Source organism: Gordionus sp. m RMFG-2023, chromosome 1, assembly GCF_954871325.1.
Source record: "Gordionus sp. m RMFG-2023 chromosome 1, tfGorSpeb1-WG-v2, whole genome shotgun sequence".
NCBI lineage: Eukaryota > Metazoa > Nematomorpha > Gordioida > Chordodea > Parachordodidae > Gordionus > Gordionus sp. m RMFG-2023.
In genome coordinates, this window is record NC_088775.1 from 80,299,080 (window position 1) to 80,324,363 (window position 25,284).

Sequence of the window (25,284 nt, forward strand, 5' to 3'; positions counted from 1 at the left end):
TGTCTATGTGACTCCTCAAAGATATAAATGATGGTATCACCTCAGAATAGTTTTCTATTTCTGGATCCTCCGAACATTTCTTATCCATAGTTTGTTGATAAATGTTTAAGCGTGTCTAAAGGGGATTCTGAGCTACAATGTTTTTGAGTGCTTCTTTAGTTTTAAGCATCTTGGATGTCCCTATTTTAAATAAGAGTTTCATGTATACCCGAAGCAATATAAGCACCATCAAATAAACATTTAGCATGACAATCAGCTACTCTACAACGATATTTTATAATATCCCTATTTTGACAGTGAAATCTATATAGATAGTTCTGAAAGAGTAACATTTCCCCCTTTTGGCTCTTGACAAAACGAGCCTTTAGTTAATTAAAAATAATATTAATGCAATTTATTATAATTATTTTTACCATAAATATTTGAATTTAAGTCTAATAAGGCTTGTGCTATGTCAAGAGGGGAATCTAGATTTGTGTAGTTTGAAATATATCAATTTAAGAAATTATAATATATTTTATTTACTTGAGGTATTAGGCAGTAGTATGACAAAAACTTGTTCATAATTTGGAGGATTATTACATGGACCTAAATTAAAAATATAACAATTTAAGAATTTATAATATATTTTATTTACTTGAGGTATTAGGCAGTATGACAGGAACTGGATCATAATTAGGAGGATTATTACATGGACCTAAATTAAAAGTATAACAATTTATGAATTTATAATATATTTTATTTACTTGAGGTATTAGGCAGTATGACAGAAACTTGTTCTAAATTTGGAGGATTATTACTTGGACCTAAATTAAAAATATAACAATTTAGGAATTTATAATATATTTTATTTACTTGAGGTAGGCAGTATGACAGAAACTGTTTCATAATTTGGAGGATTATTACATGGACCTAAATTAAAAATATAACAATTTAAGAATTTATAATATATTTTATTTACTTGAGGTATTAGGCAGTATGACAGGAACTGGATCATAATTTGGAGGATTATTACTTGGACCTAAATTAAAAATATAACAATTTAAGAATTTATAATATATTTTATTTACTTAGGTATTAGGCAGTATGACAGAAACTGGTTCTAAAAGATTTATTACATGGACCTAAATTAAAAATATAACAATTTAAGAATTTATAATATATTTTATTAACTTGAGGTATTAGGCAATATGACAGAATCTGGTGATTGTACAGATGGAAAAGTAAGATGGGTGTTATCTTATTTGAAATTAAGATGTTTAAATATTTATTTTATTACATTTACACCTAGATGTATGTTCTATGGTAATTATGATGTCCTTTAATGATAGCTTAACCCCAGCAGAACAATTATCACGACAATTAAGGTGTACAAAATTTTTATTAGCACTTTTTATCAGGTACTCATACCCTAAATACACTATTAGATGGTTTCCTTTTTTAGTTTTCTTTAAACTAAAATAAATCTTAAATTGTTTTATTTTTAATTTTAGGTCCATGTAATAATCCTCCAAATTATGAACCAATTTCTGTCATACTGCTTAATACCTCAAGTAAATAAAATATATTATAAATTGTTATATTTTTAATTTAGGTCCATGTAATAATCCTCCAAATTATGAACCAGTTTCTCTCATACTACTGCTTAATACCTCAAGTAAATAAAATATATTATTAATTCTTAAATTGTTATATTTCAAACTACACAAATCTAGATTCCCCTCTTGACATAGCACAAGCCTTATTAGAGATAAATTCTAATATTTATGGTAAAAATAATTATAATAAATTGCATTAATATTATTTTTAATTAACTAGAGGCTCGTTTTGTCAAGAGCCAAAAGGGGAAAATGTTACTCTTCTTTCAGAACTATCTATATAGATTTCACTGTCAAAATAGGGATATTATAAAATATCGTTGTAGAGCAGCTGGCTAAATGTTTATTTGATGATGCTTATATTGCCTCGGGTATACATGATCATCCTTTTGAAATAGGGACATTCGAGATGCTTAAAACTAAAGAAGCACTTGAAAACTTCATAGCTCAGAATCCCCTTTAGACACGCTTAAACATTTATCAACAAACTATGGATAAGAAATGTTTGGAGGATCCAGAAATATAATACTATTCTGAGGCGATACCATCATTTATATCTTTGAGGAGTCACATAGACAGACTCCTTATGAAATATCGGCCCCCCATGCCTCAATCGATTGGATATTGAGTTATCAGCAGAATATGCTATGACAATTCGCAATGAACGTTTTCTAATCCATGGAACAGGTAACTTATATGTTTTTGGTACTGATTCCATGTTGCGTTTGACCGAGGGTTCTGACATGATCTACATGGATGGAACTTTTCATGTAGCTCCTACCTTATTTTATCAACTTTATACCTTGCATGTTATGTATGAAGGTGTTGTGATGCCTATCATTTACGCTCTCCTTCCGGATAAGACAAAAGAAACATATATCCGGCTTTTTCAAATTATTACTAATTTTTGCGCCGAACGCCAGATAACCTTTATTCCTCGATTTGGCCAAGCAACTTTGAGGCAGCTGCTATATCAGCTCTCAAGTTTGTATTTCCTAGCATGGTTATAAAGGGTTAAATTTATGATTTGTATTCTAATATAATTTTGTTTAGGATGTTTTTTTCATTATTCTCAAGCGTTATGGCGAAGATGTCAGTCTTTAGGGTTGGTAAGCTTGTACCTGAACCACTCCAATGTTCACAAAGTTGTTAGGCGCATGACAACTTTGCCTTTTTGTAAGGAGGAAGATATATCTAGGGTAAGGCAAAATTGTTATATTATGGAGTCTGAAAATCCCATGCTCATGGATTTTATGGAGTATAGGGATACGACATGGCTAGGCCTTAATGCCATATTTCCTCATGGCATATTATGGACAAGGTATTTAAAATATAATTAATTAATTTTAAAAATTTTCATATAATTTAGATATAAAGTCGATGGTCCCCGCACCAATAATCATTTAGAGGGGTTTCATCATGCCTTAAAGAGAAAAACGGCACACGCTCACCCAAATGTTTATATTCTTATAAAAACTCTAATAGGTCATCAACATTCTAACGCCCTCAAAATTATCCAGATCAATAATGGATCTAGAGTGCGGTGAAGAAATAAAAAATATGAAAGAATCGATGAGCATATTACAAATTTAACAGCCATATATGAAAGAACGTCACAAATTTTTGAATTTTTAGATAAAATATCTTTTTTAGTAAATTTTAAATATTAAAATTATATTTTCGTTTTATTTTACAATAATAAATTTATAAGTGTTTTTTTTATACACAAATAAAATATATTATCAAAAAATATCTGATTTATTAGTGAATTTTTTTAAAAATCACTTTTATAGGTTAAAGACAAAAAGTTACGAAGATAACAATGATAAATTTATAAACGAATCACTGGACAATCTTTTAATAACATTGAACGTTTTTAATTTACTCCAAACTTTATATTTAAACATTCCGCTTATTTGATTGTATATAAATTGCCGAAAATACATTTAAGAACGACTTTAGAAAAAAAATTAAGAAATGCGACTTTTTTATCCATAGGAGGACGCCGTTTTAGTCGTCTCACGAATAGGAATAAAAATATATATTTTTCCGGCTATAATTATTTCCCCAATTAGAATAAAGAATAAAATATATTTTTTAATATTTAACATAATGTTCTCCAATTCGAATACAGAATATAATATAAAAAATTTATACCCAAAATTTTTATCCACATCTCTATTATTATCGGTCAATCATTTACTATATTTCCATAATTTCGAATATGATTTTCTAAAAATTATTTAGATATCCTGGAATAATTCCTAATATATTCTCGAATAATTTTATATAAGGATTTTACTTCTTTTTAGCGAATACTAGTAAATATAACATACAGTTTCTTAGTTACTAAGAATGATTTTTATAGAAATTTAATTTTCTTTTTAAAATATTTTTAGCTAAATTGACATTTAATTTCTTACATAGTCAATGAAGAATATCATGGATAATATAATAGATTAGGAAAATCATTTCGAATAATTTGATGCATACTTTTTTTCCGCTATTACTTTAATATTGACTTCAAAGCCTCCTCTCAACAAAACAAATATCGAATTAGATCTTTTATGAAATTCCTTTTTTTAATATTTATTATTTTATTTTATTTTACTTTAATAATCTTAATTCCCAATTTTGGAGTATTTTTTTTAATGCTACCTTTATAATATATTAATTTCCAATTTTGGAATATTTAACTTTCTTTATTATACCTTTATAATATGTCAAATCCCAATTTTGGAATATTTATCTTTTTTTATTTTACCTTTATAATATATTAATATACAATTTTGGAATATTCATCTTTTATTTTACCTTTATAAATTAACTCCCAAATTTGGAATAATTTGCCTGGCTTTCTCTCAGTCCTTTTGATTTAAAGAAGAATATACCACACCTGAAAAAGTGATCATTCTGCCGCATTGATAATAAAGTAGTAATTACATTGCGAACTGCATAACGTATTTCTACTTTCTTTATTTTAATTTAAAACGTTCAGCAACATTTATTACACAGAAATAATCATCATTTTCTAATGTTAAATATATTGGTGGCTTGTTTAACTCTGGTACATTTAAGGCTCCTAATATTTTTTCAAAGTATTTTTTTTATCATTTGATTCAATCCATAAGTTCTTTATCATGGGAAAATATTTTCTCAAAATATTTTGCGTAAACCATCTTATTAAAAAGATACAAGATAATTTTCAGAATAAAGGATCTTAGATAAAGATACTAGTATCTAATTAAAAATGTAAAAAAGATACTGAGTACAAGATACAAAAGTATCTTGTATCTTAGATACAAGTATTGGCGGTACTGCCAAACTCTGGCAATAACCCTTATGGAACATTTGGATACGTATATGTAGGTAAATTAATATAATTTATTATACTTGTAATAAATAGAAATTTATATGTATGAATATGAAATATATATGTATGAATATGAAGTATTTATTACCCATAATTTAATTAATTTATATATATTTTTTATCTATTAATCCTTCTAAATATATATTTAATATGTATTATTTATTTAATATGTAATATTTATTAGACATATATATATTTAATTATAGATATATTTTTATCCTTCTAAATATATATTTAATATTAATTACACATTATATATTAGTGGTAACATAAAGTGAGTATGTTTATGCTATTTTAATTAATGCAATTTAGACCTGAATTCTTAATATTTATGAATTATATTGTTTTAGAATAAAGAAAATAATTTTAATGAAATTGTTACAAAATTAATGGATGCTAATTTTGAAATGACATTATCAAAAAAGGTGGTCGACATATATTATTCGAACTCCTTGATTTAAAAAAAAAACTTGGATTTCGGCAATAATTATATTTTTGCTTAAAACAATAATTTAGAGAACTACCAGATTTTAACACGGTTCTCAACCAGTGATTATCAATTGATTTTTTATCTTTGATGGGAAAACGGGATATCAATTTAATACGCTACATTTATATAGCTGATATTTTTGTTGATCATTATTATTTAGGTATCATAATTTAACATAAAAAAAATTCCCGGAAAACAAAACTTGTGAGGTTTGAAATTATATTATTATTTTACTTTTTATAATATAATCTGGGTGCCAGCTAGACGGCAGTAAGAAAAATAATATAGATTTTTATTTTTACAACCCAAAATTTTGTAATCTACCAAACATTCAACTAGGACTCAATTTTCAATTAGAAACGATGTTGGCCAAAAAATTAATATATTTGAAAAGATTATATGTAAAAATTACAAAATACTAATGTTGTTAAATGGTTCGATTTGAACCGATTTTTAAAAATGACTAACTCAATATTTTAGCCCGAAAAATATGCCCATATTTTATATCAAAAAAAAATTCCCAATCCAATAATTAGAAAAATTGGATTTTTTAACATAAAACTTGGATTCTATATTTAGCCGATTAACAACATTAAATGGTAGTATGAAAAATGAGAAAATGGTTCATCTATAGAGTGAGATTCAATTTGTTAATATAATTATTTTTAAAATTAGTTAATATTTATCAATAAAAAATTGAATTTAATATCTCACTTCCGTCCTCTTCTTAAATTGGTTTATCAATCATAACTTGAGTTTACGACTCAGGGTTCTTGTGTAAAGTAAAAATTATCAAATATTTTCGGATTAAGAAGAGAATTTTTTAAAAAAGTAATCTTAAAGATAATTACCTCTATGCTAATATTGAAATACTCGTCCTCTATACATAAAAATATGATTGAGAAAACACAATATTATAAATATAATATTAATTAGTTGGTTTGGGGTTGGTGCTCAAGTCCATGGATTTGGTCGATTACATCAACTCATTTGGTTGGGTTTGTTCTGTTTCATATCAAAAACCGTGATCTTGTAAAACCTATTATTGATCACAATTTTTTTAATTTATTTTTGGAAATAATACACTTTGACACATCTTTCACTATGCTAAACATAAGTTCAACTGGTGCAAAGGATGGTAGAGTTATGTTTTATATAATAAATAAAATTTTCAATTAGAGGAATTTGTAAAAAATATTTAAAAAATGAATTTTCAAAAACCTAATAAATCATCTCCCCAAAAATATTCACATGTTTTTTTGAATTTGAGTTTCCAAGTATTCACTAAATTCGGTTGTTTCATTCCACTTAAATTTCTAGCTTTATTATCTTTCATATCATCCAGAATAATAAATAACTAGGATCTCCGGCTTCATATCCCCTACCAACTATTTATTGGTGATGCACAAATATATAGGAAGCAAACATACCCCTCTAGCACTTCTTTCCCATAAATCACCACGCACAGGAATGTTCAATCATTTTATATAAATATTGATTTTATAATAGTATAAGAGAAAAAAATTAACATCAAAAATGTAATAAAGTAAAATTAAAGAATTTTTCTTAATGATCTGAATTAAAATCTCGATTTATAAAATTTAAAAAAAATAAATATAAAATTTTTTTTTCCTTATTTTTTATAGGGAAAAATTTGAAGTAACGAATTACTTTTCTTTTCCTAAAAATGGTAACGCGTTACTTTACAGCACTACAAAATTGACATTGAATGTCATAGAATAAAATTTTAAGCAAAAAAAATTATTTATTTTGTGGTGAGACTATTTAGAGGTCCGTAAAAATTTATTAGATAGATGTATTGGAAATCTATTTAGGCACATATTACTTTGTGAACAATTTCTCCTCTCCTCCGCGTTCTCTTGCACAGGGAATATGGAATAAAATAAATTTCAAAAATTACCTTGAACCTTAAAAAAAAGGATTAAAAAAGTTGTAAATACTCCCCTTAGAAGATATTAATTTATAGGTTTTTAAAAAAATTAAATAAATCAATTAACAACATCACTATCTATCTGGTTAATTGTATAATTCAGAATAAATTAGTGGTACTTGATTCATTAAGCAATCCTTATAAATCGGAGAGCTTAAAATTATTATACTGTGGGATGATAGGGAATCCATAGAACTTGAGAATCTTTCAATTTTAAATCATTTACCGAGGTATATTTTAAATTTTAAATATTATATTAGACCGGAAAAGTATTTCATATATATGGTACCCACATCGTGAATTTTAGATAATTTTATCATGAAGATTTGATCTAGTCATAATTAATATTGATTTATATGGATTTTTCATATAAATTAATAAATACACAAATGGCGAAAATTGTCTGAAATTAATAGGGTTGATACTACTCTACTCATGCTGGAATGCATTTCCTGTAAAATCGGATTTTTAAAAATCGCCTCCGCTAAATGATTTAGGATTGAGGAATTCCGAATCTTCGCGGATTCAATATATCCCTTACACCGAATTTATACAAAAATTAATGTTAGATTATTATATTTATGCCATATTTTGTAAATTCGCCTCGAATTTGCGCTAACTGTAAATGAAGGGTTATGCGGCATATATACGCATCTTGCAAAGATAAAAGAATTTTTCTTCTTTAAAAATATAAACATATTAGTGATATTTTAGAATATATAAATTGTTATCCCTTCTACATATGTATACATAAGGATATAAAATACTGATGGAGTCGTTGAAAAATTAGCTAAATTACAAAGGAGTATATTTTTTTTCGTAAATAAGTAACCAGCGAGTTTATACATAAATTCAATATTGTATATAATTTATGGTAGAAATTGGTATAATGCTCAAAAATTCATATTATGCTTTTTTTTCAACTTACATTTATTTTATAGTGATTCATATTAGATGATAGCTCTATTTTTACGCATCTGTCGGTCACTCATGTAGGATTTTATTGTTCCCATATTGGATTCTGCAAGAATTTCATCAGATTTTGTAACGAATGGAAAATAATTTTCTCACGCTTTCATGGTGTAGTCGATTTCTTATCTTTATGTGTTTTTTAAAAAGCAGACCATAGTCTTTCTATGGCTACACTGGATGGGAGAATAATTTTGCAGCTAAACATTTGATTTGTACAAATCCCTTTCTATCAGAATAATACCGAAATATTAGGCAATACCTTTCCAAACACCACGACGTTTCCTAAAACCTCATTTAAATTGATATTTAACTAAATTTGCCATTACTGTGTTTAAATTTGGATTTAAACGATTGCTTAACCTATTTGTGGTAAAGGCAATATTCATGTGTAGACATGGTTTGGCCTATATAACGTTGATTCAAAAGATTTTTTGCAAAATGAAAATATAGAAAAGTTTTTTCCTTTTGGTTAATATAAACTTAATGTCAAAGTCCTTTTGCGATATTGTGTTTGGGTAAAGTTATTAATTATGTTATATTTCTGTAAATACTGGTATATCAGATAAATATGATTTTTTTAATGCACTTGTCATATGGCTCAATCACAGAATTAAGGTGTATTCACATAAATCTCATTTCATATTATTTTTATTATGGTCAACCAATATGGAAGAAAATGGCAAAAAATGATAGAAATAAAAAGTTGTTTAAAATTTGGCTGAAGATAAAAAAACGGCAAGAAGAGTTAAAATAAATTGCCATATATTTATAAAAACTAAATGGGGATTCCCAGGGTGCGGATCATTTTCCTGGGTATTTTTACATCGCTAGTTTTAAGTATAAAAAATCCGAAACTATATCTTAAAATTTTTTATTACCTATATTTTAGATGAGCAAGTTTATCCCCAAAAATGAAAGAAACAAAATGGTGAATGTAATTCATAAGTGTGGACCGAATAAAAGCTTATCCCATTCCAATATGGAAACTAACTTAAATTTGATTGAAGCAAACGCAGATCAAATTTTAGGCTATGACAGAGTCGAAATAAACTTAAATAAAAACATAACAATTGATGACCAGAAGTGGGATAGTAAAAAGGCTAAATCTGAAATCGATTCACTGCAAAGGAAAAAACATCAAATAACCTATCTGGCTCTTCAGGTTTGATTTTGTTTAAATGAAATTTGTTATATTTAAATTTGATTTCTATGTCAAACATTTAACCAAGGTTATATTTGTTTTTAAACCAGGGACCTATACAGAAATGATTTTCTCTCTCTCTTTATCTTATTTTATTTGTCCTCGTTCTTCTTATTTGTGTATTTCTTTTTAGACCTGGCTAAACAGATTATGAACTAGGACAACCTATTTTGGGTTGTTTTAAGTGTATACATTAAATTAATATTATTTGTTATTTATATTTTTTTTCGATACAAATGAATATTATATGTTCATTTAGATGCACTATTTTGGAAAGAGTCACCTTTACAAAAATCTAAATACTCTTTTTAGGTAGTTTAGAGAGGGCTATATAGACGTCTAAACATACTACTATTTAGAAATAAGACAAACTAGGACACGACCTTATGATTTATAAAATCTCATATCTTTGTTATACTGGCATTATTACATCGAAGCAATATTTTCATTTGACTAGTTGAAGTATAAGTGCAAATGAGAACCCTTTCTACACAAACTTATGGTAATAAGGAAAAATAGAATATGAACCCTGAATGTTCATTTATGTTCAATTTATCCTAACAATCCATTGTGAATTATTTTTTTATTTTTTAAAATATTATCTTATTATTAGCCACTCATTGCATAGGTGATTTATCATTCAAGTTTTAAAACCTAAAAGGCATTTCAACTCACAGCTAACAATATTAATATTCCATGTGATATAAATGTAGTTAGTAAAAATATGAATATTACTTTCGTTCTACAGTATTTCTTAAAGAATGTTTGTGCCTGTGAGTCCCCGTATAAGCCAATTTATTACTTCATTTATGAAATGTTGAATTAACTGCTGTGCAGTTATGTTTTTTTCTTCAAAGGATTAATTGACGAATAGTATAATATAAATTGGAATAAAAAAATTCGGCATAAGTTGGTTTTAAAAGGGTATGATATTAAAAACGACACCGTGTCAGGTTTACAAATTAAAGACAACTCAGGCCATGCTTATTTTTTAACAATAAATTTAATTAATCAATTGATTGCCAAATGATATTCATTTACCAATTATTTATTTTACTAAGGCCAAAGAAAAGGAATTTGAATTACAAAATCAATGGGCTGCAGGTAGAATTGCCAGGAAAGAATCAAGATCCAGATATGGATTTTAAATATTTATATATATTTTATTTGTAATATTAAACATTAATAATATTCAATGGTATATTTATATATAATAAATTCTTATGGCAACTCGAAGATAATAAAAATGCATTAATACGAACTACAATTTAAATGATTATTAAAAAGTATTAGCCTAGTGATCGTATTTTCCTAAGGAAATAAAAGTAATTTTTTTAATTTTAAAAGATATTACTGAGTAAGATTAATTTTTATCAACTAATTTAAATTGATTTCTTTACATTAATTTAAGTATTTTAAAAAAATTATATATACAGAAATGTCATAAAAAAATATGTGATTTTAGGATATTAAAAAAAGGTGTTTTTGATTGGTCAGAGTAAAGTGTATCATGATTTTATGATGGTTTTCTTTTTTGTTCCATTTTTTCCTCCAACTAAATTTTACCTCTAAGTTAAAGTTAAAAATTTGATCGCAAAACCTACATTATGTTTATTTCGGGATAAAAAATAAAATAAATATTGTACATCAGTTTATTTCCAAAATAAAACAGAAATGATATCGAAAATCAATATTCAAAATGCAAAAAAAGACTTCTGTTTGTCACTTTAACCCTTGAGAGATAAGGTGGAAAAATAACTCGAGTGGTTAGGTGGATATAATTTATTAGTATTTTTATAGGCGAAAAGGAAGCAAAATTTCCTTATATTTCATATTTTTATTATATCGAAATATATTTAAAACATGTAATAATTAATTTTTTAAAATTAATATCGAAATATTAGTATAAACCTGTTTTCAAATTATTATCTTATAAATATGAGTTTTTTTGTCTACAAAGAATGCGTATACAGTTAAAACCGTTTAATTGCATATCGCATAAGTGCAAAAACTTTTAAATGCAAAAAAACCCACGATTTTAATAAAAATTACTATGGAATAATGTTAAATTACATTTATAATTGCGAATTTTTTCAGGTCTTATTTATATGACAACGTTAATTTAATCGGATAAGTGAAAATAAAAAATATTGTTCGTGATTTTCATTAGTTTGAAGATGTTAGATAGAACGATTATTGAGTTTGAAAGATTTCTGTATACATTGTATAGGCACCTGTGATGTTGTATTGAATATGGTTGGTGTAATAGAATCAATTAACCTTTAAGTAATTGATAATATGATTAATTGTATTCAATTATATTGTTAATTGTGTACGATAATTAATTGATGTATTTAAATTAATTTGAAAAATATATATAAATTTACAAAGATATAATAAAAGTTCACTAATACTCAGTTGGGACCAAATAAAGGAAGTTACTAGTTTATTGAAACCACTAAAAAATAACAACACTAAGATTGCAATAAGAATAATTGTGTTTGCCAGATTTTTATAAAAAAACAACTTGTTATTTTTCATGTATATTAGAAAACATTAAAATTCGAGAACAAAACTATTTACAAAACAGTGTAATATATTGTTCTCCCCCTGTTTGAGCAAAAACAGATGGCTAAAGCATCTTAAAGAATTATGGCATAAGCAACGCTATATTATTTACATATATTGGAAGCTATTATCACATCTACTGGTTATTGATATTAATGATAACACCGTTGATAACTTGAAAAAATTTATTTTTAGATAAATAATTATCAGACAAAAAGGAGCAACCATAAATTTCTATTACATCTTTAATCGAAAAGAAAGTCGATTTATTATAACTATGTTGCTTCAGTGTTAATCCAACATTAATATGTAAACTACCAATTAGTTTAACTGCCTTTAGTATTAACTAAAAATAACATCAAAATGTACTAAAATGACAACTCCCTCCCCCTCCCCCTAATGTTTTAAACCGCCCACTTATAGTTTTTTAAATTATTTAACTATGTGCTTCAGTGTTAATCCAACATTAATATATATACAAATTTGTTCAAAACTGCCTTGTATTAACTAACAATAACTTCAAAATGTACTAAAGTGATCCCCCCCCCCCCACACATGTTTAAACCGCCGGCTTATAGTTTTTTAAGAAATATTTACAATATGTAAAATTTTGTTTAACCTGCCTGCCATGTTTAAAAATAATTTATCAAACAGGCATAATTATGAAGCGGGTCTTTGTATAATTCACATGCCCCAATTTGGGCAGGTCCTAAACCAACGTGCTAGAAAAGAAAGTTATTTTATTAAACTTTTTATAAAATATGCAATAATATGATATAAAAAATAATTTCTAATAAAAATTTTTTCACATCTCAAATTTCTCCGCCCACCTATAGTTTTTAAAATATTTTTATTCACCTGTCCAATCAAAGTTCTAAATCAGTCGACCATTAGTCTGGAAGGGGTAAAATGAAAATCCCGCCCACTGTAGACCTCTAGCCTATACTAAATTATACCATGATGGTTATTTAAATGTTAAATCATATTATCTGTCAAATAATTATTTTATCTAAAATTCTCATATTATTCGTAAATATTTCAAATTATTTAACATGTTTCTTGAGGAACATTCTATTTTTTAGGGATGTGATCAGGGTTGCCAGGTCAAAATTTTTAAATTGCGGGAGAAATTTGGTATTATGCGGGAAAAATATAAAAATTGCGATAGAAATATAAAAATTGCTAAAAAAAAATTTTTGCGGGCCCCTATTATTTTTTAGTTTATATAAATACAAAGTCGCTACCTATTTTTCAAAATAAAATAACATCTTGATTTATTAAAATATATTAATTTATAAAAAAAAACCAACGATCTTTTTTAAATATAAAAGAATGTAAACAAGATAAAATTTTATAAAAACGATTTTAATTTTACAATTAAAAATATATTTTATGCGAATGTCCCGCAAAACCACCGCAATTGGAAATCTACCGTGTGTGTATAACATTATGAGGATAGGCGCTTAATTAACACGTTTAAATACATAATAATATACTCCAATAAGAAATAATACAGATGAAACTACAGTTGCCGTAATTGTAATCACTAATCTTGTAGTACAACATTCACAGAGATACTTATCAGCACAATGTTGGTAGAATCTTTTTCCCATAATATTTAACGACTCTAATATAAGTGAAAACTATATTTGTAGAACAAAAATGAGCAAGGCTATCATCAATGTTTTAGAATTTAAATCCAGGAGGTCAATTCTTGACGATTTGAAAAATGGGCATACATATGCAATTCTAACAGATGCATCTAATAAGGGAAATATTAAAATATTTCCCTAGATCCTCCGCTATTTCATCAAAATTAAGGTAGTTTCAAAACTATTAAATTTTTTCCCCTCAAATAGTAATCCAAAGACATAGCTAACCATATAATGGTAAATATAGCAGATTCGAGATTATCATAAATTGCATGTCAGCTTTCTGATCTGATAATGTCTCAGTGAATTTGGTAAAAACAGAGTGTATTTACAGAATTCAGTCAGCACAATGTTGGTTGCGATATGTTCCTAATACCCGCCATCGGAATTTAAAAATTTTATAAACCTTTAAAAAAATATTTCTTAAATAAAGATTATAAAAGCTGTCCTAATATTTTGAAATTTTTTTTACAATAATGAATGGCAGAGGTATATTTAGGAATGATTTCACATGAAGGAAATCTACTACATGCTGTTAATGTGTAGTTGCAATCAGAAGAATCTTAACAAAGATTCACAAAATTATTCTGCAGATGTGTTCATCTCGGAGAAAAATTGACAATAAATTTTATGGCGCCATTGCTAAAACTTAATTATATTTTATTTGAGATTTAAATAATAGAACTAAATGTTTACCGTCGTTATTGAGATATTTATAAAATTACTGGCATGACATATTATATATTTGTTTAACCATTAGCTCGGCCTCTAAGGTTGTTAAAGCAATCCGATTTCTCTCCTTTATCCAGGCAGTCCTCATCAGGCTAAAAATGCTCTCCGATGAGGCATTAGAATGAGGTAAGGAAAAAACATACTCGCATATTTTTTCCAAGCATGGAGATTTATCATTATTACGAAAAAATTCTACCCATTTCTCCTTTAGACCATCTAACTTTAAGTATTTTGGCGAATCATAAAAAATAGAAAGAATTACAATCTCCTCAAACAGGAAATCAATGTCTTTCGGTATTTTTAATATATTTATTAATTATAAAAACCATCTATTGATGGTTTCTATTCCAAGGTCATAATATTTATACATTGTAAATAGAGTTATTAAAATCAAATTTTGATTGTAAATATTCTAAAATTGTCTTAATAAAAATATCTGCAACATTTAATATTTTTAGCAATAGCGCCATAAAATTTATTATGAATTTTTAACTGTAGAGATGAACAGAGCTGTAGCATGATTTTATAAATAATTTTTAATAAAGAATATTCTGATTGCAACTGAATATTAACTGCATGAAGTAGATTTCCTACATGTGAAACGAATCCTAAATATGCTTCTGCCATTTCATACTCGAAAAAATTTTTCAAAATTTTAGGATAGCTTTTAAAATCTTTATTTAAGAAGTATTTTTTTAAGGGTTTGTAAAATTTTAAAATTCTATCGATGGCAGGTATTAATGACAACCACCTGATAGGTATACATCGCAACAACTCACACCATTCCAAGTCAGACCACTTCACCAACTCTTTTAATTTATTAACTCTTTTATTTGATGAACTAAATTTGTTAAAACATTTCATCACAATTATTACGACATCCACAGATAGTATATTCATTGCCTTCTTGCAAGAATTATGTAGTATATGGCATATAAAGCCAATTGGTATTAATTCATTATTGTGCTGCCTCAATTCGGTAACTCTGGTTTTTGCCAAAATTTACAGAGGCATTATCAGCGCAGAAAGCTGACATGAAAATCATTGATAACCCTAAATCAGCTATATTTACCAATATGTGGCTCCGGCGCCACCGGCAATTTTATTCACGCCGGAACAGCCGCCGATTGAGATCAGCGGCGTGAGCCGGCTAGCCGCCGATTTTTCTTATGGCAGCGGCTCGGCGTGTATAATATTTAGAATGTTGTTTAATTATATTTATATATTAAATTATTATTATTTAAATTTGAATATTAACATTAATATAATAAAACATGAATTGTATTCTATTGCTTTATATAATAGAATAGTGTATATCATTTACATTCATTCATACACCATATTCATTTCGGCTATATTAATTATTTTTATGGATTTGCGCGTTTTAAACCACCCTATATACAATTATGAAATAACAACTCTCTCTACTAATCAAAAATCAAGTTATGTGTGGAAGTACTTTGGAAATCTTATTTTGAAGAATGAGAATAAGAAAAGCACGATAATGCCTGATTATATTTATTGTGAACCTTGTTTAAAATTGGGAAAAAAAGATGAGGAAGATTCGGATAAAAATAATCCATTTTCACAGTAATTTACTTTTATTTTAGACTTATATAATATATAATTTATATTTTAGTTATGATATCAAATGTTATAGCAAAAATATAAGTACGAGTAACCTTTCTCGTCACTTACTTAATGTGCATAAAATATCAGAAAAAACTAATAATAATAAATCCATTCAAACTCTAAAAATGTTTCTAAAGCCAACGCCAACATGTAGCAAGAATATAAAAGATAAAAAATGGCTCTTAGGTTAGTATTAATGTTTATTAATATTAATTTTAAATTTTTAACTGGTTTGTTAAGTTAATTTTATTAAGCTCAATTTGTTCAAAACAACTAAATTTTTTAGTTTGCTTTGTCAGCTCTTATTTTGAGAACTTTTTAATGTACAAACTTAATATATAATTTATTATAATAATTATGTAAAACTTTAAAACAAATTTTTAGTATGCTTATTGTCAGCTTTATTTTGAGATCCAATGCATAAACTTATGTATAATTTAAATTAATAAAATAATTATGTAAAACTTTAAAACAACTAAATTTTTAGTTTGTTTATTGTCAGCTCTATTTTGAGAACTTTTTAATGTACAAACTTAATATATAATTTATTAAAATAATTATGTAAAACTTTAAAACAACTAATTTTTTAGTTTGTTATTTGTTAGCTCTATTTTGAGATCCTTTTAATGCATAAACTTAATGTATAATTTAAATTTATTAAAATAATTATGTAAAACTTTAAAACAACTAAATTTTTAGTTTGTTTATTGTCAGCTCTATTTTGAGATCTTTTTAATGAATAAACTAAAAATATATTTTATTAAATTATGTAAAACTTTATTTTGAAAGTTCAAATCTAAATCAAATTTTTTATTTATTTCTCTTTTTTAAATATCTTTTTTCTAATAGGGCGAAATTATGTTTTGATGGGCTGCTTAGATTTATTGCCATTTGATTCTATAAGCAATAATGGGATGACAGATTTTCTAAAGGTTTAAAATTTAAATAAAATGATTATTAAAAAATAAATTGCCTAAAAAAATAGAAATATAAGATAATTTATTCCTCATCAGAATTGCCTAATAGGACAACTATTAGTCGGGGAGCACTTGATGATGTTTATTGTTCTATAAAGGCACATGTTTTAAACCTGATTGATGCTGGTCCAAAATTCTGTTCCATTACTTTTGATTTATGGACCGATCATTTCAAGCGGCGAAATTATATTACATTTAGTCTTCATCATTTAGATGAAAATTTTGATTTAAAATATTTTACCCTGGCAACCCGAAATGTGACTCAAAAGCATACTGGGGAAACCATATTATCGGAGATTGATGGAATCGAAGAGGAGTTTCATTTAAAAGCCAAAATAATACAAATGGTAACTGATGCAGGGGCAAATGTCAAAAGAAGCGTCAGATTGGGGGATTATGAGCATCATTTATGCTTAGGCCATGGACTACATAATTTGGTTACAGTTGATGGCATAAAAAAAGTTGCCAGAATTGATAATCTCCTTAAAAAAATTAGAGAAATTATTTCAGCCCTCAGATATCGAGTAGCTGATTTGGAATGTGAAATTGAAGATGAGCATCGTAAATGTCTCCAGTCAATTTATGAGACAGGTCATATCTTGGATATTGATGATTCTGATCCATACCTTGATGACCATTTTGATAATGAAGCGGATAATAGAAATGTCATTACACCAACCAATCTATATAATACAAAAACGTTAAAATTAAATTGCCCTACCCGTTGGCACAGCATATTAATTATGCCAGAAAGTGTTCGTAGCGTGAACAAAAATCCTATTAATAATGTTTTGAATAAAATAGGAAAACAATGTTTAAAACTTTTTAATAATGAATGGGATATGATTGACGAGCTTTATGCCGTATTAATTCCATTCCGAGAGTCGGAGGAATTTCTTTCCTCCCAAAAGGGATCGACTATAAATCTAGGGTTATTATTTCGCAGTGAAATAGAAACCCACATACAGATCAATATATCTGATTCCTCAGATATTATTTGTTTAAAAGAAAATATGCAAAAAAAGCTTGACCATAGGTTTCCCATTACTGAACTTCAAGTTATTTTATATTTTTATTAATAAAATTATATTTTGAACATCTTGATCCCAGATTTCAAAATCTGAAAATTGTGTCAGAATATTTAAATTCAAATTCTACTACATCATTGCAATTTTTAACAAGACATTTAAAACTTTTAGAAAATGATAAAATTGCACAAAGTTAAATCCAAGTTGAAGATAATGGGGAGACTTCCAGTTCTTATATCGCCAAAATAGCTCGTAAACATTCCATTCCAGGCAGTGATTATAATATAAGTAATTTAGAACAAGAATGCCATATTTTGCTAAGCTAAAATAATTTCCCAGAAGAGGATGCATTAACCTTTTGAAAGAAAAAGCAACTGGAACTTCATAGGCTTGCTAATTTAGCTAGGAAGGTTCTTTGTATACCTGCAACCAGTACACTCAGCGAAAGAATTTTTTCCATTGCTGGATTAATACTCAATGCAAAAAGGACTTCTTTATGTCCCACCAATCTTTATAGAATTCTATTTATTCATGATAATTATAATTTAGCTAAATCTGAATTCTGATTTATTATATTTCTTACTTAATATTTTGTTTGCATTCCAAATATATATTTGTTATAATAAAAATCAATAGAATATTACTAATATGTGTTGTTTATGTGACCCTGATCTGAGTGAAAATGCAATTCCTTAGTCTATTTCGGAGAATGAGAAAATACATGAATTTAAATTGAAGTGAGACAGGAAATAATTTAAGAAATAAACTATGTTAACAATGTGTTAGAAAAGAGCGCCAAATTATAAAAAAATGTAATACATTGATTTATAAATTAAATTTATTTAAAATTTTTTTGAAATTGGCGCGCCGCCGAACGCCGATAAAAAAAATTTAAAAAACCGCCGCCGTCAATTGAGACATCGGCGCACAGGTCTAGGCTAGCTACATCGTTGGATTTTTCACTATCCGAGGAAAAAATTTAAACAGTTTTATGGAAATGTTCTTATTCTTGTTGAAATAGTAAAGGATCAAGGGAAATGTTTTTATATTTCCCTTATTAGATGCATCTGTTAGAATTGAATATGGATGTCCATCTTTCAAATCGTCTAGAATTGACCCCTAGGATTCAGGTACTAAAACACTTGTGATAGCCTTACCCATTTTTGTTCTGCTACAAGTAAGGTTTGCACTTATATTGGAGTCGTTAAATATCATGAGAAAAAGATTCGATCCACATTGTGATGATATAGCTCTGTGAATGTTGAACTACATGATAATTGTATACGATTTCCGCGAATGTAGTTGCATCTGTATTATTTATTATTTGAGAATATTTTTGTATTGCGTTGATATATTCCCCTGTGCTGACTTATATAAATGAAATGATGTTGATTTATTATTGGATAAAAATAAAACAGGATAGAAAGAAATTTACAAACTAGACATGTTTTTTAAATAAATATTTAAAAATATTTTAAGAATATAAAAATCATCAATTAATGTCTCTCAAAATTATTATTTATATATTAAAATGTTAAAATACTAAAAAAAAAAAATACGGGAGAAATTAAAAAATTGCGGTAGATTTTTGCGGGAGAATTCCAATTGTGGTAGTTTTGCGGGAGAGAGATGTCTGCGTGTAAACTAAAAATTGCGGAAGTCTCCCGCTGGTGGGGGGAGACATGCCATTCCTGGATAGGTCCCAGGTCCGTGAAGTTGGCGGAAGGATCAATTAACAAAACCTATGCCAATATTTGATATTCAAACCAAACAGCAGCGGAATCAAAGGTTAATGAGTTATAAGCAAAATAAGGAAAGTGTGAAATTTTGAAGCTGGCGGAAAGATTTGAGGATTAATTATCGAAACTAAACCATTGTGTAGCCCGTTAATTGATCCTAATTGATCTTCTATCCGAAAAGCAGCGCATTAAACCGTTATTGAGTTATGAGCAAAATAATAAAGTGTTGGCACTAAAACCGAAAATATAAAAGATAATGATCTAAAACTTAGCAATTATGTAGTATTCAATACGCACATTAATCAAGCTGGATATCGGTATCACTAACCGCAACCGAGTTATAACCGATTAAAAACGTAAAGTTAGCGGAATTTTTTTTAAAAGTGAGGATCAATTACCGATAATTATGCCAAAGTGTAGAGCGTTAATTGATCCTCCAGAATCTTTAAACCGCATACCAGCGGAATAAACCGTTCGAGTTATAATCAAAATAGAAAGGTTTTGGTATTTTGCCAAAATTCAAAATTCGAGCAATCCTTTTTTAGTTAAAGCCAGTATTTAGTGCCTTAATTGATCCTCCAAATTCTTCAAACGCAATGTCAAAAAAATTATAAGAAAGTGAGATATCAACAAAATAAGAAAAGTGTAAATTTTGATTAGGCTGAACGACTTAAGGATCAATTATCGAAACTTATATCATTATGTAGCCCATTAATTTATCCTAATTAATCTTCTATCCGAAAAGTAGCGGAATAAACCGTTACTAAGTTATAAGCAAAATAAGAAAGTGTTGGCACTTTGCCAAAACCGTAAATAAAAAAGATCAAATTCTGATACTTGGCAATTTTGTAGTATCCAATATGTACGTTATAATCTCCAAACCGCATATCCGTATCATTAACGGTAACCGAGTTATAATTGTTTTAAAAACGTGAAGTTGGCGGGATTATTTAAGCTGGCGGAACGACTTGAGGATCAATTACCGAACCCTCTACCATTGTTTAGCCCGTTAATTGATCTTCTATCCGGAAAGCAGCGGAATGAACCGTTACTGAGTTATCAGCAAAATAAGAAAGTGTTGGCACTGCCAAAACCGAAAATATAAAAGATAATGATCTGAAACTTGGCAATTATGTAGTATTCAATATGTACATTAATAATCTCTAAGCTGGATATCGGTATCACTAACCGCAACTAACCGTTTTAAAAACGTGAAGTTAGCGTTTTTTTTAAATTGAGGATTAATTACCGATATTTATGCCAAAGTGTAGCCCGTTAATTGATTCTCCAGAATCTTTAAACCATATACCAGCGGAATAAACCGCTCATGAGTTATGAGCAAAATAAAAATGTTGGCACTTTGCCAAAACCGATAATAAAAAAGATTATGTTTTGAAACTTGGCAATTATTTAGCATTCAATATGTGCATTAAAAATCTCTAACCCGGATATCGGTATCACTAACAGTTACCGAGTTATAACCTTTGTTTTAAATACGTGAAGTTAGAGGAATTTTTAAAAAACGAGGATCAATTACCGAAAATTATGCCAATGTGTAGCTCGTTAATTAATCCTCCAGAATCTTTGAACTTATACCAGCGGAATGAACCATTCGTGACTTAGGTAAATAAGGAATCATTTATCATAGTATATTTCTCTTTAAAATTAGCTAAAAAAAATTTAGTTTACTAAGTGGAAAACGGATCTTCCTAATCAAAGAATAAGAACTCATCAAAAAAATTTAGTATACATTTGCCAGGAGTAAAAGAATAAGAGAAAGAAGCTGACACTTCAGAAAAATGTTTTGACTTGTTCATAACACCAAAAATGATTGAAGAGATTATTTATCATACCATTGAAAAAATTAAAATTATATGTAATAACAATATTGACCAATATGAAAGTTCTACTAAAGAAGTTGATGTAACACAATCCAAGACATTATTAGGAAATCTTTATTTAGCTGGAATTAAATCTACCCATCAAAATAAAAAAACTAAATATTTGTTTTATGTATTAAATGTATAACATGTCAGATTTAACATATTTCAATGTTATATATTTTTTTTTATGTTTGAATGTATTAGTGTAATTTTTTTTTATATTGAAGAATAAAGATCCATATTATGAATTATGATGATTATATGATAGATAAGTTATTTTTTAAATTTAATATTTTTTATCAAGCTTAAGGTTAGTTCTATTTATATCCAAATATTAAATAAAAATAATGAATATAACTAGAGATATATACATTTGAAAATGGGGTCTATTAAACCCCACCCGAGTACTATCGTCATTTTTTTCACCGGAGTATTGAAGGGTTAATTATAGAAGTAATATAAAAATAATAATAATAAGACCCAAAAAATTACTAAAAATTTCTATTTTTCATAAAAAACAATAATTTTTATCGAATAATCCAAATATAGACAAAGCAACATATGATCATTCTTTTACATCTATCCAACTAACAAAAAAAACTAATTCCAAAAGATCACTTTTGATTAACATTTCATATATATCATTATATATATATATAAATATATAACAAAAATACAAAACTACAACAAATATTATATTCTTATATATCAGATTTGATAATAGCCGAGGTCATAGTCGAAATTTCTGTGATTTTCGTTTTTTTACCTAAATACACATTCATCAAATTGTTTTGAATGTTTCCTCTTAATATGTCACTCAAAATTGCTATTACGTCTCCCTGCTAATACTACATCACATATTCTACATACAGAATCTCCCTTATCATTAAATTGAAAATAATCGGCTCATATATCCTTAATTTTTCATCTAAATTTGCAATTACAAAATAGCTAACAGATGTTACCTTATTTTAATTATAATTTAATTATGATATATACTAGAAAATTTATATATGAATATTAAATTTACTTTATAAATATATAGCCACCATTTATATATATATTTTTAATTGCATTTATTTCATTTAAATTATATTTGATAATTTGAAACTTACATTTTTTAAAAAATATTGTACCACGTGATTTTGTAATTCTCTTTGTCCTACTGACAATTTAATAATCCACAAACAACAATATCCTAAAATAGATATTATTATATATTATCATCAATGTCGCAGTTGTTAAAAATGGAAATTAAATAATTTAAATAATAATAATATATTATAAGGAATGTCAATCAATTTGGATTTTGTTTTTATATAAATGATCATTATTGAGATTTCTGATTTTTAAAAAAATAAAAATTATTGTATCTGGAAAGGTAAAATTTTTGTTCGGTGAAAATCATTTATAAAAAAAAATTTTAAATTGCTTTGCTTGGTAAAAAATTTTTTACGAAAAATGGCCGACTCAATATAATAAAAATGATTCCACAAAAAATTGATCAAAAAATGCATTAAAATAATATTATTTTTTTAAATATATAAACAATTGTTATAAATAAGACTTATAAATGAAAATCGTAAATTACCTGTTTATATATTATTTTTAACATATAATTTTTTAAAAAAAGCTTGGACCCTGAACCCTAAATTTAAAAAAATGGTTGGAGTTTGGGTTCAGCGAAATTAGAGGGTTCTGGTTTCATCCCTGCTATTTTTTCCACAACTGTAAAGGCAATTTATAGTAAAGGTGTTTTGTTTAAGCGGTGTGATATTTAACACAAGGTTATTTACAAAATGAAGCCAATAGATGGATATAATTTATAAATATGGAGCGAAATGATGATTCGCTATAACATTTGAAAAATATGTTGCGACATATAATTCTAAATTATTATCGTTGTGAAGAATCAGCTGTGATTTCGATTGTTTTAAATACCGCACCGATCGTCAGCGTTAATCACATTTAAATATTTATTTTATTTTTAAAAATTTGATTTTTGAATCGAAAATCAAATAGAATATTCGATTAATCAAATCGGATATTTTTATTTATATAAATACGAAATATTCAATTCGTATGAATAATACAATTCTTTATCTTTATTTGCACGTTGGTCATAGACATGCCCAAAGGTGAGCGTACGTGAATTATATGAAGGCCCATCCTCCATATAATTATGTCGATTTTTTTACTCAAGGATACCAACAAACCTTGTAACCAAGGTATGAAGTATATAAGGGGAACTACACTTGAGCCATATATATGTGTTAGTAGTGAGTAATGCAAAGGAAGGAATAGAATCAGAGTTGTACATTTGCTCAAAATAAAAATAGATCTTTGAAGATCGTAAAATTTGAAGATCTTTTATTTTTTAAAAATTTTGTGTATCGATCTTCAAAGATCTTCATGATATTTATTTTTTTTACCCCTTTATTAAAAGCCCAGATGTTTTTCAATTTTATTAATATAATATTTTTTTATACCTCTCCTCCTGCCTTGTTGAAAGAAAAAAATATGATTTATTTTTTAAGCATGTTAAATTAAAATATAAATTCAATAAAGATGCACCGACAATTTTCATAATCGTATTTTATAAAAAAAGTTTTCAAGAAAAGTTTTACCACAGAAGGGTAAAAATTTAATTTATAATATTAATAAAATGTTAAATTCAGAAAAGCGATAATTTTTCTAATCGTTATTTTTACATAAATGGGTAAAAATTAATATTGTAAAAAAAATTTAAGTTAAAATTTCAATGAAGATATATTGTAATTTGTAACACAAAAAATTGACAATAGGTATAAAACAAATAATATATTAATAAAATTGAAAAACATCTGGGCTTTTAATAAAGGGGTAAAAAAATAAATATCATGAAGATTGTTACACAAAATTTTTAAAAAATCTTCAAATTATACGATCTTCAAAGATCTAGATCTTTTAAGATCGTTGCTCAAATTTTTTTATAAATAAAAGATCTTCAAATTTTACGATCTTCAAAGATCTTGCTCAAATTTTTGAGCTAGATCTCGCTCAAAATTGTACAACGAAAAAAAATTCCTTCTTCCAAAAAAACTTAATTATTTTATTTTATGAATTTAATTAGAAAATTGTAAATGTTAAAAAAAATTTGAATATTCGAATAATATAATTATTCAATTCGAAAATACAAATATATACGATTGTCAACATCATATATTAAATGTCAATTACTTTATTTTTGGATGTCGAGTTTGTGATGCGATAAATCATGGGTAGAAAATATTTTTGTGAACATTGTAATAGAACATTTAGGGATAGCCAACATAATAGAAAATCACATCTTAACAGTATTAGTCATATAAGGAACAAAAATTTATATTATAGCCGATTGACATATCCAAATAATATTTTACCTGAGACTACCAAATCTAAACAATGTATGAACTATTTTTTAACAGGTATTTGTAAATATCGCGACAATTGTAAATATTCGCATTCAC

At 26.8% G+C, this 25,284-nt stretch overlaps 2 protein-coding genes across 4 annotated transcripts in view; both read left to right on the forward strand.

The window, feature by feature from the left end:
- Window positions 1-10,841, forward strand: part of LOC135922863 (dnaJ homolog subfamily C member 17-like) — a 37,750-nt gene extending 26,909 nt beyond the window's left edge. For all 3 annotated transcript variants that reach the window (XM_065457368.1, XM_065457371.1, XM_065457369.1), the window contains exons 8-9: window positions 9,274-9,546; window positions 10,647-10,841. In XM_065457368.1, coding sequence (XP_065313440.1) covers window positions 9,274-9,546; window positions 10,647-10,733 — 360 coding nt within the window. In that variant the 3' untranslated portion in view covers window positions 10,734-10,841. The remainder of the gene's footprint in view (window positions 1-9,273; window positions 9,547-10,646) is intronic.
- On the forward strand, window positions 1,762-3,204 carry LOC135932071 (uncharacterized). The gene is made up of 3 exons (XM_065469415.1): window positions 1,762-2,611; window positions 2,652-2,919; window positions 2,968-3,204. Exons 1-3 carry the CDS (start codon window positions 2,599-2,601, stop codon window positions 3,143-3,145), a joined length of 459 nt encoding a protein of 152 aa, XP_065325487.1. The 5' UTR covers window positions 1,762-2,598; the 3' UTR covers window positions 3,146-3,204.
- Window positions 10,842-25,284: the final 14,443 nt, after the last annotated feature.

What these genes read in the sequence shown, in the direction of transcription:
- LOC135932071 (XM_065469415.1), top strand. An exon ending in CATGGCATATTATGGACAAG is followed by an intron (nt 2,920 to 2,967) that starts GTATTTAAAATA and finishes CATATAATTTAG; the next exon opens with ATATAAAGTCGATGGTCCCC.